The sequence below is a fragment of the Parasteatoda tepidariorum genome, chromosome 11 (genome assembly GCF_982258835.1).
Source record: "Parasteatoda tepidariorum strain Cologne lab strain chromosome 11, Ptep-v5.0, whole genome shotgun sequence".
Lineage (NCBI taxonomy): Eukaryota > Metazoa > Arthropoda > Arachnida > Araneae > Theridiidae > Parasteatoda > Parasteatoda tepidariorum.
This window is the reverse complement of record NC_141765.1, coordinates 39,682,539-39,694,479: the sequence shown is the minus strand read 5'-3', so window position 1 is coordinate 39,694,479 and position 11,941 is coordinate 39,682,539. Positions and strand designations below refer to the sequence as shown.

The 11,941-nt window shown below is 26.4% G+C and overlaps 1 protein-coding gene across 3 annotated transcripts in view; it reads right to left on the bottom strand.

Annotated features, from left to right (window-relative positions):
* Epg5 (ectopic P-granules autophagy protein 5) overlaps nt 1-11,941 on the bottom strand; it is a 175,310-nt gene that overhangs the window by 2,731 nt on the left and 160,638 nt on the right. For all 3 annotated transcript variants that reach the window (XM_087155460.1, XM_087155461.1, XM_087155462.1), the window contains 3 exons: nt 11,571-11,805; nt 5,484-5,568; nt 2,420-2,538 (listed from right to left, as the gene is read on the bottom strand). In XM_087155460.1, the coding sequence (XP_087011586.1) occupies nt 2,420-2,538; nt 5,484-5,568; nt 11,571-11,805 (439 nt within the window). The remainder of the gene's footprint in view (nt 1-2,419; nt 2,539-5,483; nt 5,569-11,570; nt 11,806-11,941) is intronic.

Sequence of the window (11,941 nt, the reverse complement as noted above, 5' to 3'; positions counted from 1 at the left end):
TGAACTTGACTTGGGAATCATTCACTAATTACATATTTTCACATGGGTTCAGAATAGTCTACAATCTCAAAGCTTAATCACCTCAAAATTTCTATCTCCCTTTTATACATTTAATTTAATAAAAATTTGGGGCAGAGATAGCTTGGCTGGATGGGCGCTCTAAGAGTGTAGTAAACGGTGACTGGTGCACATTAAATTTGTCGGGTCACAAAATTCCGCCTGTTCTCATAACAAATTATACCTCTGGGGTGGAGTATAATATTGGAGATTGATTGTTCTCTGGTTCAGGTCAAAATTACAATTTATGGATGAATGAATAGAGGTGCGATTGGGTCCCCCTATGAAACAGGTGTGGCAGAACTCAAATTCTTGGTCATAGATGGCGTCACTGGAAAACAAGTACAATCTCACTCCCTCTGCCTAAATGGCCAACAACAACAATAAAAAATAAGAATTTTTTATCATAGGATTTTTACTTCAGGGTGCCTCTCTTTTATTATTGTATTATTACTTATAAGATTTCCAGAACTTTTAAGTTCTTTTATTAAAAAATTCAATATTTAGCTGCAAGGTTTTAAAAAAGTATGAAGTACTTTCTCTATTTAAGTACTTTCTCTATTTGAAATGCAGCAAAAAATCTTATACTATTCAGATTTGCCATTCCAAAAAAAAAAAAAAAATTTATCTCTTAATGGTTTGATTTCAAAATAATTCAAATAAAAAATTCAATAACCTCAGATTTGTTAAATATTATGTGTATGGAACACATAAAAATTTACTTCTGTCAAAAATGTTTAACTTCAATACTCATTTTTTAAATTTCGAAATTATTGCAAGTTTTTTTGATCATTTCATTAAAGAAATACTCAATCAAGTAACAAATTTTAATAAAAATTAATTAGGGGCCATTCACTAATTTACATTAGTAATATGAATTTATTAAGATTTTCTTAGTTTGCATATCTTTATAAATTTGCATTCTTTACACTTATCTTTATGAATTTAGTATGATCAATAATATTCTTCTTAATGTTTTGTTGAATATACTTTCATAAATAATTTTTTTAAATTATAGTTTCATTATTTTGAATTGAAATTTAATTTTTTTACGTGATAAAATAATTGTTAAATTAAAAAATAGAATGAGAGCCACTCAAAATTGAATATATTTAAAAATGTGCATAAATTGTTTTTATGGAGCCGAATTCAATCAAGAAAAGAGTTTCTTGTCTGAAATGAGTTATTTTAACATGATTATGTAAAGCTTTTGGTAATTATTTTGCGTTTAAATATATATATATATATATATATATATATATATATATATATATATATATATATATACACATACCTTAGGAATACAATATATCAATACAACCTTTCAATAGGAAGACATTTTTTTATTATAGAGCATATTCTAATAATTATTATTTCTTTAAAAAAGTGCTTTAAAATATTTTTGAGTGCTTGAAAAGTGCTTATTTTTTATTGAAAAATTTGGCGACACACCCTAATAAACAATCATCCAAGAGTAATTGTAAATGCACAAAGAACAAAAATATAAAACTTGAAAAATCAACTGACAGTATATCCATGTCTTATAAATTCTGTTTATTGAAAAATGCACAAACAATAATAAAATGTGGAATTAAGTTTTTTTTGTCTAGAATTGCAAAATGTCAAATTAAAAATAATTGGAGCATACTAAAATTAGCAAGCATGAATTTTTTTAAAATTTTTACCAAAAGTTGCACTAATTTTTTGTCAATAGTTTATTATTCTTTTGAATTATTTTTTAGATGGGGCATGCATGAATAGAAAATTATGTTATTTAAATTAATATTGCTAGAATTTAAGAAAAATGAAATGTTCACAATTATTTAAACAATATTCTGAACCTTATTACAATTTTGAAAATCCTATTTTTATTTTAGAGGTAAATTAATTAATATATTTAGGGTTAAAGTTTCTTGGCATCAATTTTTAATCAATGCAAATATCAATATTGCATTAAATGTGCTTTATTTTTGATTCAGTAATCTGAAAATATTGACACCTTATCTTTTGGTGTGTAATAATTTTCTTAATAATAAAATTATTTTATAATGATACGACCTGTAGATTTTTATGACTTGTTTAATTGCTGAGTGACATAAGAATATATTAAAAAACTTGTATTGCAAGTACAATTTATTTAAGATCAATTTATGCAATGAACAATCAATTATAAATGTTATATTATTAAGGAAGGAATAAGATATTTAAATCGTGAAAAAAAAAGAAGAATAAAAATGCTATAATTGAAATTTTAAAATATGAAAGGATATTTTGTGAATATAAAGATACAAATAAAATGACAAGTAATGTATATCAAAAGTATGATTAGCATCATGGTAATGTTATTAAAAAGTTTTCTTACTTTACAGATAAATGAGAACTAGATCCCAGCCCAATGGCACCTAAAATTCCATTACTAGTCTTATCTTCACCAAGTAATGATATTCTAAGACAAAATGCCTTCAATGATCTCTGGACAACCTATAATATATTAATAAGCAAATTAAAAAGGTTTAATAAAAAACTATTGCATGATTATTCATTAATTTCAAAATTGTTTAAAAAAACAAATGTACTTTTACTATTTTTTAAATAAAAGTTCCAATTATTTATTTAAACCTTTAATTAGCATATGGTTTTATTTTTTTTTGAAATGTGTTAAAATTGGTTAAACAAAGGAAAGCTTCCAAAAGCAAGTTATGATTAAATGTTTAGATAAATTTATAAACAAAGTGTTAGAAGATTTAGCAAATTGGCAGCAACGGTGAAGAAATATTAAATAAGACAAAAAAACATCCTCAATTATTGCTGTTTACCAAGTCTCTTGATTGAATAGCAAGTAATCATTATTATTTGTTAAAAACAGCAAAATACCAAATTTCAAAACTTTATCAAGATACAATAGCCTATACATGCAGATTTTATTTTCATATCAGTAATTACATATTGTTTAGTTTTTACATGTCTTTTTGTAAATGCTTGTAAGCAATTTTTGGAACTTGTCCAATGATAAGAAACGAAATTGTTGGCTGATTTTTAAAACTATGATGTCTTTTTAGAGCAAGGTTTCAAGAAAAACTATTTTTACTTTAAAAACAGAGATGCAAAGTTGCTCTCGATTGCAGATGAATATTTTCTAGTGGTAGCAACATTTATGTTTTAATGTACGATTCTTAGTTTAGCAATTTGTAAAATATTTCCCCATCATTACTTCTAAATAATTCAAAGGCTTATATGAAATGCCACTTTTTTACAGTTATTTAATATTGAACCTTTTAAAATTTTTGCAAAATGAATAAAAAAATATATAGATTTTAGTTTATAGTTCTCAACTATTTTTTTTATAAACATTTTGTAGAATTCTTAGCAGTTGACACCTCTGTAAAAATGCTAAAAAGCTTACCATTTTTATAACACAATTTGAATTTTAAAATATTACAATATGTTTCTAAAATTAAATATAGGAAATTCAAACTTGCCATAGTCTATCAAATTATATCTAAACATTTAAAACAATAGGTATCCATAATGTGCTAAATATGGATCTTAAAAAAATAGCTTTGTTCAGTCAAATCTTAATATTATGAACTTGATGGGAGACATAAAAATTTTATGACAGTGACAATTCTGGTTACAGAAAATCAAATAGTATTTCAATAAAATAATAAATATTTTTTAAAATATTTTTTTTCAAAGTGAATATCTTGATTTTTCATTTGATTATGAAGAATCAATGAATGGATGAATCATCCATAAAGAATCCCAGCCCCTCTCCTTTTTATTATTTTCCCCAATAAGACTTTTTTCAAATTACAATTCTTATTCATTTATATTAAGTGACCCAACCACTGTAGACTTCATGCTGTTAATTATATCTTTGTATTTATATAGTTTCTAATTTCTGACTCTCCAAACATGGCAATTCAAAATTTTTTGCATGATTTTTCTGCCCCAAGTCAAAAGTAATTTTTCTTTATATTGTGCAGTTATCCAGGTTTCCTTTCCATGAGTTATAACTGGTTGGTAAATTTTTAATGCCTGATATACAAGATCTAAATATTTTCTGGAGTGAGAAAAAACTTCTGTTTCCTGCAGTAAGTGCGGTTTTAATTTAAGTTTTAATGGAATTATTTTTAGTCACTATAGATTGTGATCCTTAGCTACTATAGTGACTAGGTATGTAAATTTGGATATTGTTTCAAACTACTTCATCAGTGATTTTTAGTGTTGATGAAGCTTTTCTTTTTCTCCTGTACACCACCATGCATTTGGTCTTTTGACTGTTAATTACCAGTCCTATTTTCTTAACTGCCTTATCAAATTAATTATTCATTTTTCCAGATGCCCTAACCTCTTTCAATATTTCTGATTCTACACACTCTCAACACCTACTGAAACAGTACCTACTTCATAAATATCAGTTCCTTTTGAATTTATTAAATAGGCAAGTTCTTTCCTATATCATGAACAGTCTACTTCTTTAGGAATAGATAACTCAGGCAATTTCTTCTCAAACATGGTAATTTTTCTTGTTAGGGGTTCAAGAAATTATTTTAAATTGTTAAAAAACAGTTTTTAAGAATTGGAGTTCAAAAAGGATTTTAAATTCTTTAGAAAACAGGGGAAAATAATTTAAGTGATCAAAAATATTTTGCGAAATTGAGGGTTGTAAAGAAATGTATGTACAAGAGATTTTTTTTTATTAACAACATAAAAAATACATAGGGCACTCAGATTTTTTTGTGATACAGTGTACTCTCGAGAAAATTTTTTTGAGATAGCCAGTTTTTGAGATAACAAGTTCAAAACTATACAAGTTCTAAAAATTAGAATAATATATTCTAAGACAGTTCTTTGAAAAGTAGAGTCATGGAATATAAAAATAAGTACTAATAGATATGTATGTAATGATAGTTGGCTATTACTCTAAATACAGTAATGATATTTTTATTTTTAAAAATAAGGTTTACAATTAACTTATATTGGGATTTTTCTGAAAAAAATTATTTTCTATTTTGTAAAATATTTAAGAAAACAAGATTTTGAGAAAAAACTCTTCGACAAAGGAATTCAAATTAACATTATGTGGATATGTAATGCCAAGGGGAAATAAATATTTTTGACATAACAAGGTTTTCAAAATATAGAAGTTTGAGATATCGAGAGTAAACAGTGTTAAAACTGTGTTATCAAAATTTGTATTATCCAGATTTGATTGCATATTAAGACAACATTGGTAATTATTTAATTAGAATATTACATAATTAATATTATTTTTAAAACACAAAAAAATCCGATGAAAAGTAATAAAGACTATTGACACGATAAATTTAATAAGGACAAAAATTAGTAAAGACAAGAAAAGAAAAAAATACTGTATCACAATAATGAAAAGTGAAGACTAGAATTTAAGAAATAAAAAATACCTGACATTCATCTTCATAAGCAAGTAGAATACTTAATTCTAAAACTTTATCCCACAACAACAAGCACTTTCCTTCATCAGACTCTCTACAATTGATTCAATATTAAAAGAGAAACATTAAGTAATTGACTGAACTATTTATTTTTCAAAGAATAAAATAAAAAGCAAAAACAAACAAAATAATTTATAATACAAATCTACTAATTGATGAAAGTACAATAAAAAAAAATAATTATGTGAACTAGCTTATTTGAACTTAATATTTTTAGATTTTCTGTTATTCAAATAAAAACAAATGAGTTTCTTCCATGTATCACCAGGATGTGATTCTTTTGCAAATCCTAGGATTTCTCATTTTTTTCACTTTCCTTGCTTTTTCCAATAAAATTTTTTTTGCATAAGGGAAAATATTTTATTAGGAATTTTATTTTCCATAGAGCGAAAGTATTGAAGCCCTCATTCCTTCCTGTGAAGTTCTAACATACAGACCCAGAGGATTTGTTGCACTTATGGACCATGTTAAATCAAAGCATAAGTCATTTCTTCAGATACGGAAGGAGAATTTTGCACTACCTGGTGAATTGATTTAAATCCAATTTTGTTCATTTTTCTTACTTAGCTTATTTGGTTTTACATTTTAAGTATTTAGATTTAATTATTAACTTTAAAGTATTTTTAATTGATTTTGAAAATTACCGTGATCGAGATCAGAATGTGATGACGTAATCACCAGAAACAAAACTCGTTTACAGAAAGTTTTCTACCACGATGAGTTGAAATATTTCTAGAAAATAGTGCTGTGCCATAAAAGGAATTTTTTGTTTTCAGTGTGGTATTATCCTAATTTTGGCATTTAACATCGGGTTGAAATGGAAAGTTACAGTAACTGCGGACAAGAGATATCTTTTATAAATTGTTTTTTATTATATAGATCTACATTGTCTCGAATATTTTTCTTCAAAAATAAAAAATAAATTGCAAATCAAGACTAAAATAGAAAAAAAAGAGCAGCGTTATAAAATGTTATTTATTTTTTGTGTGGTCTAATGAAAATAATCTTTATTTTGGCTTTGAACATCGTGTTCAAGTGGAAAGTGACAACGGACAGACTTAGAGCAGCGGTTCCCAAATGGTGTCTGATAAACCTTAGGGTTTCGTGGAAGAGGTTCCTCAGGTTAGTACTTTTTATAATCAGTGATGAGTTGTGTAATCTCTGATTACATAATATATATTTAATAATATATTGAAAATTTTGGTTCATACTCATAATATATTTAACGTTTTGGTTGCCTTTATAAAATTAACTAAACTAAGATGCCAAAGAAATAGAAATTGCATTTTTAAAAAGAAAATATATTTCTTCCAACAATATATTGAACAAATTATGAAAAAAAAAGTATTCATAAAATATTGCATTAGCACTTCCTATTGCGCTTTTCAAAAGAAAGGAAATAATTTTTCAATAAAGAAATATGTTTAACTAATAACCATTTTCAACAGCAGTTTTCATCTCAAATTAAATCATAATTCGATTTTATTTACTCATTCATGTATATTAGACTAGATTTAGAACAAGGACTGCAAATTTGATTGTCGGAAATGAAATCTAATATAAGATTATTAATGATACAACTAAGAAAAATCTTCATTCCTCTAACTGAATATTTTCAATGTAGTTTTTTTACGTTCACAATTATCCCAATAAACAGAATCTATATAGTCAGTGTTCCGCCGGAAGAAGAATGATTATTTAAGGTTCAGCAGCCAAAAAATTTGGGAAACGCTGTCTTCTCTCATGTTGGCTAGTTCGTCCAATTGCTTAATCCAGCAGTTACCTTGTCTTCTGTGTTAAGTTCAAAATTATAAGACAACAGAGTTTGGGTATTGAGATTTTAACTCAGAATTGGGTCGGCTGTTCAACGGCAGTCATAAAATAAAATCAAAAATAATTGCAGACAAGAGATAACTTTTATGAATTAAGTTTTTTTTAGAACTATTTTGTCAAGCTTTGTTTTCTTGAATAGAAAATGAAGGAAAAACAAGCAACAAGCTCTCTCTCTCTTTCATTTTTTTTTACTGTATAAATAAATTTTCAAAAGAGTGTTAATAAGTGCTGGAAAATTTTATTGTAGTAGATTTTTGTTATCTTTTTCCTTGCAAGCATATTTATTGCGACACACGATTTTGTTATTATAATCAATTCTATTACCTTAAGTTACGTACTGTTTTTGTTAAGCAAGATTTTATTTCCAAGATTATTTTTCAAATGATGACATATCACTTTAACTCTATAATTTCATTATTTTTTTAAAAAAATTGGCTAATTTTAGAATCCCCCCCCCCAAACTGTACAAAATTTTTAAAAGCAAAAAATATTTTTTTGCTAGCGGCCTATTTTCGAGTATCTTTTTTCTGCTACATAAACAATACTGGAAAGTAATAATAAAAACAATTTGATAGAAATAAAAAGAAAGAAAAATAATCTTTTTCCTTTCATAGAAGCTTTTTTAGACTGAAGGTCAAAGACAGTAGAAACTGCTAGAAAGTGATTGAAAAGAATAATGATGGTTGTTTTATTTTCGTTTTCTTTCTAAAGTGGCTGTTTTCGTTTGATTACATATTTTTTTTTGTTTATTCATGATTAAATATATAAAGAAATGCTGAAAAATTCTTACAGAAGTTGTTGAAAAATTTTTAAGACTTAAAAAAAACCAAGCAAAAAATTTGCAGGGGGATTCCACTGTCCATATTTCTGGATTGCAACTATTTAGGTCAGAAAGATAGTTACAAATATTTGAAAATTAAGGAAAAGATCCCATGATGAAGCTAGACCACTTATTATTTAAGGATTTATAAAGCTATTTATTTGAGTTTAATATTTCCTTCAACAAGAAAAAAACTTACAAATTGTTAAAGAGGTTAAAGATTTACTAATGGAAAATGTTAAAAGTTTCATTTAATATTTTGCAACTAATGATTCGATCTTCTTTCTTTTTTTGGCTTTATTGGATTTTTCTTATAACAATGCTACAACCAGACTTAGATAAAATGAAAAACCTGCAAACACAAAATCTCAATAAAAAAACTGCACACAATTCCTCTAACTAGTTTCAACCTTTTCGCTGCTACCACATTTGAGTAAAATTTGTTTGAAAAATCATGGATTTTTTAAAAAAATGTTTAATTGTTATAGAACTTTATATTGGTTTATACCACAGGAATGAGTTTGAAAAAAAAGAAGCTGAAAAGAGAATTCAAAAGTGTTACGTGGAAAAACACTTTTTAAATAATTGAAAAATAGCTGAAATTTTGGCAAGAAAGAAGTATGTAGGTAGCATTTATCCAAAGTGTGTAGCTAAATCTTTCGACAAAAAATAAGCACCTTTTAAGTATTTTTCAAGCACTCAAAAAATATTTTTAAGCACTAGATACATTGACAAAATTAAAAATAATTGTCAAAGACTTAACACGATTATGATAAAATAACTAGTTTCTGACAAAGAACTCTTCTTGATTATATTAGCCATTATAAAATGATCAAGAGATTTTTCGGTTCAATATCAGAGGATGGAAAATGAAGCTAGAAATTGAGTGTATCTTGCAAAATGCAGCAGAGTTGCACATGTGAGTGTAATAATCTCACAGAACCCTGCTCAGTAGACGCACATGCGGACTCACAAGTATTTCATCAAACATGTAAAATGATTGGCTCTTTCATACGCTACGAACCGATGATACACTGAAATAAATTGTGGTAGAATAAATCGTGAAAATGTTGAATAGAACAATGCGAAAAGCCCGATTTTGCATAATCGAATCGACATGGTAAAGAGAAAATCTCATTTTCGAAAAGGGATAATTAAGAATTTTTTAAAGACACACAATGTAAAAAGCACCTTTAAGGGCTTTTAAAAAACGAAAATCGAAAATAAGCACTTTTTAAAAACGCTACAAACCATGTTATCTACAGAATGATATCAACATTTAAATAAAATATCAATGCAATATTTTATTTATTTATTAAAATTGTGTGAGTATGAATCTTAATACATGATTTTTAAATCACATGAATACAAATCTTGACATTTAATTATTAAAATCGTGTGAAAACGAGTATCAATGTTTGATTTTAAAATCTCATGAATATGAATTTTGATGCACAATTTTTAAGTCACCTTGAACACGAATCATAATTATGGCTTTTGATTCACATGAATATGAAATGCGATGTTTGATATCCAGACAATTTGTGAAAGGTTCTGTTTTTGTAAAATTGTGTAAAAACTACTCCTAATTTGTGAATATAAAATAAGCGTTAAGTCATATTCTTTCAACAAGGGTACTGCTTTTGTGAATTTGTACAAATAGGGTCCTTTTATTGCAAAAATTGCTAAAAACCTTTTCAAGAAGTTTTTAAATTGTAAATAGATACAAGATTCTGCAGAACAATTGCTGCTACTAAATTAGAGATGCAACATACAAGTATTTGGTATTTAGCCTATACTGCTCAACACAGAATATTCATTTCGGACGAATAATGGAAACAAAATCACTCATGTTTTTAATTATTTCAATTGACATATTTTAAATAACACAACTTAATTATGTATCACTTTTAATGTGTTATGCATTAAGTAAATTTAAACAATTCTTGCATTTATAATATCTTATTTAAAAAATTGCCAAAAATTAATTTTTATTTACATAATATTCTATTAATTAATTTTATGAATGAATATAAAATTATCATTTATTTATTTACAAAAAAAATTATTATTTAATATCAATAGTAATGTGCACACGATGTTTGTAAAAGTAGAAATATTTTCTTAGAATACTGCATTCAGAATTTAAACTTAGGGAAACTCAGTTCGTTTTGAACTGAGATTCGATTAACAAAACAATAATGAAGATAAACAAATTTGTGAAGGGTTTGATTAAAAGATAAATTATTTTGTGAAGGGTTCGTTTTTATTAAACGATATTTTGTGGAGGGTCCATTAACGGACCCAAATTTCTTCTAAGCAGACCCCTGGATACAAAATCGTAAAAATACGAAACATGATACACGATATGTGATTTCAAACAAGATTAATTTGAAATCGCATTTGCGTCAAAAAAGGTTTTTTTTTTAACTTTTGTAATTCGAAAAAAAAAAAACACTAGGCAAGGAAAAAAAATCCGCCTCTTCATGTTTAGACTTGAAGAGGTCTAGACTTTTTTGTTAGTGATAATAATTTTTTTTCTGTGATGTTGACAAAGCTTCCGCGAACTGAGTTCATGTATTCTTTTATATTATATGGGTCTTGCTGCAACTACAAAAGTTTTCAGTTTGGTGAAAAAAATAAAACTACAGTACAGAACCCGTTATCTGGAAATCAGAAAACCGGAAAACCAAAAAACCGGAACGAAATTCAATAAATTTTCCCGCTATATTTTAAAAAAAAATTTTTTTTTCCTCATAAGATTTTAGGATTTTTATTCCTTTTTTAAAAGATGTTTACCTTACCATCATTTTGGAAATAATCATTAGTGTATTAGTCCATCGTTTTTTCTTCTTTTAAAGATTATTTCCAAAAAAAAAATTTTTTTACTTGGGTTTAACAATAAAAAAACGGCTTTTTGTAGCGATTCAGAAAACCGGAAAAATCAGTTATCCGGAATAGCAATGGTCCCGATCATTCCGGATAATCGGTTCCCTACTGTACATTTCTTCCAAATGTTAAGAACCAAAACTTAATATTCTTTTTTAATAGAAAATCAGTGAACCATCCCTGGTATCATGGTTTCTACAAATTTTACATTGCTAAATAGTACCTCTCATTCAACACAATAAAGGATAATTTTGATAAACACTTTAGTGTTAGAAAATTTAGTGCAAACTTCTAAAGTTGGTAATTATTAATTATTGTTTTAATCGTGTGAAGAACTTAGGTTTGTAAAGTGCAAATTTTTTTTTGGCTCAAGGAAACTTTTAAGCAGCAGTTAATTAATTTAAATGGTTACATAAATATAATCTAAAAATAAATATTAAGCAGAGGGCAAGTAATTATTTTAATGTTAATTCTTTATAATAAAGGGTACTTACTTAACATTTTTCAAATCAGCTCTTTGTATCCAGTTAACAATATTTGTTAACAACAGTTTCTTAGTTTCTGAGGTAGAGGATTTTAAAATTCTCTCTAGCACATGACAGTATAAAGTGAGAAAGGCGTTTTTATATACACAGGTATTAATAAATTCGTCTCTTGACATAGCTTGGATTTGAAAGGAGTTGTTAACAACATTCCATATAATCTTAACATCATCTGGATTACTCAATTCTAGAAAATAAACAAATGAGTTTGAATAATTGAAATTTAGGATTGAAATGTAATTGCGTTTGGCACAGATTTAAAAATGAAAAATTATGCTTCTAATTAGTTTATTAGTCAATTAGCCTTTTTTTTCAATTGTGAC